Raw genomic sequence first — 6,903 nt, 5'->3', positions numbered from 1 at the left:
TGTTGAATGTAAGCGTAATGAGAACTGTGTGACATCATGGCATTATTTGATCTTATATGGTAAGAACCTTAATGATATTTTTAAAATCACTAATTTCACAAACACAGAAGCAAATCTCAGTTTTTAAGAACAAATAATGCTTTCTTGACTAGGCTTTTCAGTATAATAAGGCCTTGTATAATACCAAATCTCATGAGAACAAACTCCAGAGAACATATACCTTATGTTGATGGATTGATACCAAACTCTGTTTCAATCCAAGGCCTGGGGCTTATGAATTTTCTCAAGTCAGCTTCTAATTTGTATCTCTGTTTGTCTTCCTTCATATGCTTATCTCTGGTTAACTCCAAAAAATTCACCATTCTAGAAGGGATCTGTCTCCAGGCTGGAAAATCCATCAACGTTTCTCATTCTGCTTCTGTGATATTGCCAGGCATTTCCAATTGTCAAAATAGAAATGAAGAAATTAAAAAAATAGTTTTAAAAATATGTTTTACTATTCGAAGGATATTTGTGTTGTTTGTCAAAGTTATGTTTTAGGAACAGAACAAGGAGTGGGGAGAACCTTTGTTCTAATACTAAACATAGCAGAAATTCCCTTAACTCATCTCTAGTCACTGGAGAACTTACACATTTAATCAACACTCTTTATGCCCTGTAGGAAATATGTTGGCTGTTGCTACACACTGATGGCCAGAGGCAATTTTCAGGTATACTTGGCACTTCTGTTCCCATCAGTTGAATTATATAGCTAGCAGGGGTTAGTTGTGTTTGCTCCCAACCTTATTAATGTCAGTTGTACTTATTATTCTAATTATATCATTTAATTCAGTATTACATAAAACAAGGACAAATGAGCATTAAAAATTATTTTTCCTCTAAAATCAAGTTGAATGTTTTGGGAAAAAAAAAAATCAGTGATATTAGTTTTCTATTGCTGCTATAACAAATTTCCCCAAATTTAGTGGCTTAAAACAGCATACATTTATTCTGTCACAGTTTTGTAGGTTAGAGGTCTAAAATGGGAATTGTATGACTAAAATCAATGAGCCAGAAGGGTGACAGTCCTGGAGGTTCTAGGGGAGAACTTATCTTGTGCCTTTTCAAGCTTCCAGAAACTACTTGTGTTCCTTGGCTTATAATCTCTTCCACCATCTTCAGCCAGTAGTAACATAACATTATATTCTGCCTCTGCTTTCCATGGTGACATTGCCTTTTCTGACATTGACTCTTCTGCCTACCTATTCCACTTTTGAGGACACTTGTTTTTATATTAAGCTTGCATAATCCTGGACAGTCTCACCATTGCAAGATCCTTAATTACATTTGCTAGTCCGTTTTTCTTCGTAAGTAAGTTATTCAAAGGTGCTGGAGTCTAGAACACAGACATCTTTAGTGAGGGCATTATTTCCTCTACCACAGACCAGTTATTGGCTCCTAAAGATTCATGGCCATCCAACATGAAAATTCATTCACCTCATCATACTCAAAAACCTTAACCTGTTACATCAGTAAGGTTTAGTTGATTAAAAAATGTAATCATGCTAGGTTTTGGTGAGACAACTATTAAAGACTGGGGGAAAATTATAAGCATCTAAAACATTCTGCACTACTGTTTCTTCTCAAATGTCTGAAAGTTCCTACTCTACTTCAATAATCTCAAATGAGCATTCCTGCAGGATGCATTATAGGCGTGCTTTATGTGAGAAGTATGTTGTAGAAATCTAGTCAGCGATCTGTACTCGTAGGCCTTGACTTTAGTTTAAAAGATTTGAGAATGAATTGACATTTTTATGAGTTAAGATATAATAAAACTTTGAATGTACCAAATGCTGTGATACTCCACTTGAATGAAATTTGTTGAGTCAATGGACAAATGAGAGTTGTGGTCAAGTCCAGTTGAGAGAGCTGCTCCTCTAATGGGAGTGTCTTCATTCTAGGATAGGCTGAGAGTAAGTGTCCCAGATGACTCATCAAAGTTCGGCATTTTTGACTTGCATTTATGCCTTGCTTCTGCATGTCCTACAGCAGGCAGCTCAGGCCATTCACCCACCCCACCCCAATATCCTCAGGCACATTTGTTTCCCTGGGCCATTGTTCACACCATTGCCTCTGGCTTTTAATGCCTTTTTTCTCTGTTTTTTTTTTTTTTTTTCATTCTTTCCTCTTCCTGGCCAACAAAAGACATTTGTCTTATTCCTATTTCCCATTATTATTTTTTTTAGAGTTTAATCTATTTTAATAGCAAACTTACAGGAACAGCACAGAAGACAGGACAGACAACATTAAAAACATGTACTTGCCTGTAGGACAACTCAGTTAGAAAAGTATAGTGAATGGATGGAATCTACTGTATGATAAAAATGCTACAAACACCATTTAGTTGCTGTCAATAAGAAATTTACTTGTTTAAAAAAACATCCAAATGCTGGCATTGTCCAGAAAAATTTAACAGGTTTATTTATAATTGTTATAAAGTTGAACTGCTGAAACTTGTTCACTGAAACACTTTGACTTGCTTTAATGCTTCACATCCCCGCATTTTATATTAAAAATTCACACGCAAATGAAAATGGAAAAACTGCCAATACCTGATTTCTGTCCCCAATTTTTCCAGTCGCAATCATATACTTAAGTATCTTTTTGACCCCATGGGGAAAAAAAAATCTAACGTTCAGAACTACCAATAACAGGAAGAAGAGAATTTTTTTTTTGATAATGAAATGTTTTCCCATCATAGCAGACTCTTAAGCACGTCCTCCACGTATGCGGCGTGCTGGCTGGATGTCTTTTGGCATAATTGTTACACGTTTGGCATGGATAGCACACAGGTTGGTGTCTTCAAAAAGGCCAACCAGATAGGCCTCACTTGCCTCCTGCAAGGCACCAATGGCTGCGCTCTGGAAGCGTAGATCTGTCTTAAAGTCCTGAGCAATTTCTCGCACCAGACGCTGGAAAGGAAGTTTGCGAATCAGAAGGTCAGTGGACTTCTGGTAACGTCTTATTTCACGGAGTGCCACAGTACCAGGCCTGCAGCGATGAGGTTTCTTCACCCCTCCAGTAGAGGGCGCACTCTTGCGAGCGGCTTTTGTAGCCAGTTGCTTCCTGGGTGCTTTACCACCGGTGGATTTGCCGGCAGTCTGCTTTGTAGGAGCCATGGTATAAAGACCTCCTTACTTACCCCCCTTCTTCGGCTGGAGCTCGGCGAGCTAGAGGCTGCGCTGGCGTTAGACAGGTATGGCGGCGCGGCGGCAGCTGCGAACACAATTCCTGTTTCCCATTATTTAAAAAGAGCTAGTTTAGGTAAATTTTGAATTCTGAACTTTGGCAATTTTATAACTCTTCTTCACACCTGAGTAGCTTATGTCATTGTTTCTCTGAGGACCTGGTGGATTGTTATACATGTGCTGGGACAGGATCCATCTCAGAACTCTGAGCCTCTGGTATACTGACGCAACTAGAAATGAACTGATTTTGTAATAGGTGTCATAGCATTAGCAGGGGAAAAATGTTTTGTTAATGTTTTTGAACATAAAAGACCAGGGCAGGCAATTTATAATGAGATGTTGGTGCATTTTAGTAAATGCCAGATCACCTCAGAAGTGCAAGTGCTGACTGTATTGCAACCAGTCATCATTTTATTATGGCAACAAGCATACACGTGTGTGTCTAAAGTACACATGTCGTTGCAGGCATCATAGTACAGTGGATTTAATATTGAACTCGTAACTATGACTAAAGTCAGTCTGGATGTGATAAAGAAAAATTGTGTTAACCTTTGGTAATTAGAATATAAAACCAGAAGACTAAAAATTGTTAGTCTAACTTTTGTTTATTGACTAAAACATCTAAATGGCTTTAGGCATCACAAAACAATGAAAAAAAATGTGGCTTCCTATTGAGTCTTTGATCCATTTTAATTTATTTTTGATGCTGTATGCAGTTTCTGAATATCTTTTGTGGCTTGTAATAAAATAGCCGCAGTGCAATTTTGCATGTATGTCAAGCGATGCGTGACCTGCTATGCAAATTTAATACCAAGGTGCCAAAGCTGAATTCATAATGTTTCCCAGCTACAGAACTGTTTAAGGCAGTTTAGAAATCAATGAATATGTAATATGAAGGTGATAAGACCTAAATAAAAACCCTATTTATCTACTATGAAAAAGTATTTATACACAGAATACTTAGCACAAGCAGAAAACGGACAGAGTTTCCAATTATATGGTTTGCATAAACAAATGTTAAACTGTGTGCTTTGAATAGATAATAATATAGCTGGTCCCTCTGCATTGTGCTTTAAACTTTGAAAATGTTTACAGATGCGTTCCCCCTCTTAGGATATAAATACAATTAAATGTGCAGCTGAAGCAGTAGATCTCCTCTGAGTTCTACTGTCTCTTCTATATTTGATGTTAACCTAGATTCTATATTTGATAAAGGAATGAACTTCTTTAACACCAGGGTAAGCAGATATGTGTTTTATGAAGTCTTGTGCTTTATTTTGCAATAAGAAAGATCAATTCACAGCACTCAATCGAAGTGAAAAAATCTTTTCCCCAGGGTATTTTAGAAGGTGTTATATTATCTGGATATGCACTTTTGATATGCCATTATTCAAATGGACATAGTGTTACTGTTTCTGTTGAAGCACTCATGCCATTTCCTAGTAAACATTTCTAGATTTTGCTGACTGGTTCTTGTGTAGTAGCTGGCTACTATGTGGGCAGAGATGGATGGAGGAGGACGAGGCTAGATAAATGGAAATCAATCCTAGCTTTTTATCATGGGAAATATATATTTGTACTTCTCCCCAGAGAGAAGTAGAAAGCCAGTAAGCATATTTTTACATGTGCAAAGTGTGTGCACACACATGAATGTGACTCTGCATATGTACATGTGTACATGTATGCACACACACACCCCCAATCTGTGCTAGTTATGACACCCTTGCTAGTCAAGAGTCCCGACATATTTATATCTTTTGCTTTAGAGTAAGCTGCTACAATAATGACTAATAGTGTGTAGATCAGTCAAGGAAAACGTAGGGGTGGGATTTAAAAAAGACGTCTATATTGCCATCTGGGTGGCACTGATACTTGGAAGATCTTGGAATACACCTAGCTAGAGGCCAAGTGCTATTATAACAAAGTCTGAACAAGGTCCAAGTGATAGGAGAGGTCACAACTCTTGGTAGCTAACAGTGAACTTTTACATGGGGTCTGCCTTTAGGTCTTTCGAGGAGGAAAATCAGTTTAAAAAAATTTAGCTCAGTTTAAGCCACGTTTGTCCTTAAACAAGCTGTCAGAATAGAGACCACAGCTAGCTAACTGGTGGGTCCCTGCCTTTGAATTTTCCCTTGCCATATGTTTCCTTTGGAAAGCAGCATACTCACCAAGAGTGCTTAAAAATCACACAGTAATTCTAAGGAAGGCCAAAATAAAGACCAAGTCTATCCAATATCATCTCAAGCTTTTAATGTTAAATTTGATTTATTTTGTTTCTTGCCATTGTATTTTCTGTTAAGGCTTAAGCACACAGTAATTTATGCATTTCACCTGAAGGTTACATATTGCTTTCTAAATGGGATGTGATGTCAGGTGCTGTTCATCTTATTTAACAAACGGGGAAACTGTCAGAGTAAGTGATGTGATCCTCAAAAGATCAGAGGCATATTTAGGTTGTGGAGACTGGTGAAATGGAGATGTGGCAATTATCAGGGTCATTTCATCAACAGAGACAGCCAAACTTGATCATTCAGACAAAAAATAATCTACTTTGGCCACTTTCATCGAACAGATGAACTGAAAAATTGCCAAATCTCAACTTCCTGATGCTCTGTTCAAAACAGCCTTCTTTGCAACAGGGCCAGGCAAGCAGGCTGATTCCCAGGGCAGGCGCTCGTTCTACTTAGCTTAATTAAATGTGCCAAGCACCCGAAGTGGTGGAGTTACCCAAGGGAGTATTTGAGCCCCATATTGATCCAAAGAAGGGGAGTGCTGTTGAAGTGTTTGTGGGGGGAGGGGGTGGCATACTGAAGTACCCACCATATTTCTAGAAGAGCCTCAGTCCTGACACTTAAGTATCCCAGTCTCCACAAAGTCTCCTCCGCTGCTATTCCATCCTTGGCCTTGTGCAGATGCTTCTGGGAGGAGGAAGCTAATAAGGGGTGTTTTGGAATATAACTGCAGAAAAGCATTAAAAATTGTTTTGTTGTTGTTTAGAAGGAACATCTGTAGACTCAATTATTTTTCAAGATTCTAATTTACTGCTGTGCAAACAACAGGCCAAATTATATTATCTGTATTTAGCCCTACTCTGCTGCTGTACTCCTGAGGATTTAATTGGCAAGCAAATGTCCTGTCCAAATGCTTTCTGTGGCTGGAAGTATGTCTAACTCTTAGAGAATATTAGGCTCAAAATTAACTAGAATTCCCCTAATAAAATTTCTGTTTGTCATTTAGGGATTTTGTCCTTCATATTTTGTGAAATCCTTTTTATTTCTTTGTAGGTATAATGATAGAGAGGGACTGTGTGTGTTTGTGTGTGTGTGTGTGTGTTTTGTGCACATGTGCACATGTGCCTGCACCATTATGGTAAATTGCCTCGGTGGATTCCACTCAGCTGTGCAAAAATCTGTAATGCTGGCAAGAGCAATTATATCCTGTCTATAATATTGAAATAGACCTCCTCGGTTTAAAAAAAAGTGGTGTTTGGCTGGGCAGACAAAATTGTGTTCTAAGTGATGTGCTGGTAAGCATTCTGATGAGTCTGAGCTTGTGGAAAATATTCGTCCTGTTTCCCAATGCCTGGTCGAGCACTCTTACCAGTTTTAACATGTGACATGCTGTTTTTCATAATACTTTAAAAATCAGATAGGGCCCTTCATCTGTGCTGATATCT

General features: G+C 38.2%; 2 protein-coding genes across 4 annotated transcripts in view; one reads left to right on the top strand and one right to left on the bottom strand.

Moving 5' to 3' along the window:
• The window catches only part of AFF2 (AF4/FMR2 family member 2), a 476,026-nt gene that overhangs the window by 192,399 nt on the left and 276,724 nt on the right, over positions 1–6,903 (top strand). The gene's annotated exons all lie outside the window — the stretch shown is intronic.
• On the bottom strand, positions 2,748–3,184 carry LOC100962840 (histone H3.3-like). The gene has a single exon (XM_012812890.2). It carries the CDS (start codon positions 3,156–3,158, stop codon positions 2,748–2,750), a length of 411 nt encoding a protein of 136 aa, XP_012668344.1. The 5' UTR covers positions 3,159–3,184.

This window comes from Otolemur garnettii, unplaced genomic scaffold, assembly GCF_000181295.1.
Source record: "Otolemur garnettii isolate 467f Iridium unplaced genomic scaffold, OtoGar3 scaffold00231, whole genome shotgun sequence".
Classification (NCBI taxonomy): domain Eukaryota; kingdom Metazoa; phylum Chordata; class Mammalia; order Primates; family Galagidae; genus Otolemur; species Otolemur garnettii.
This window is presented reverse-complemented; position numbering and strand designations above follow the sequence as displayed.

Excerpts from the sequence above, each read along its gene's own strand:
- LOC100962840 (XM_012812890.2), bottom strand. The coding sequence starts at position 3,158 with ATGGCTCCTACAAAGCAGACTGCCGGCAAATCCACCGGTGGTAAAGCA.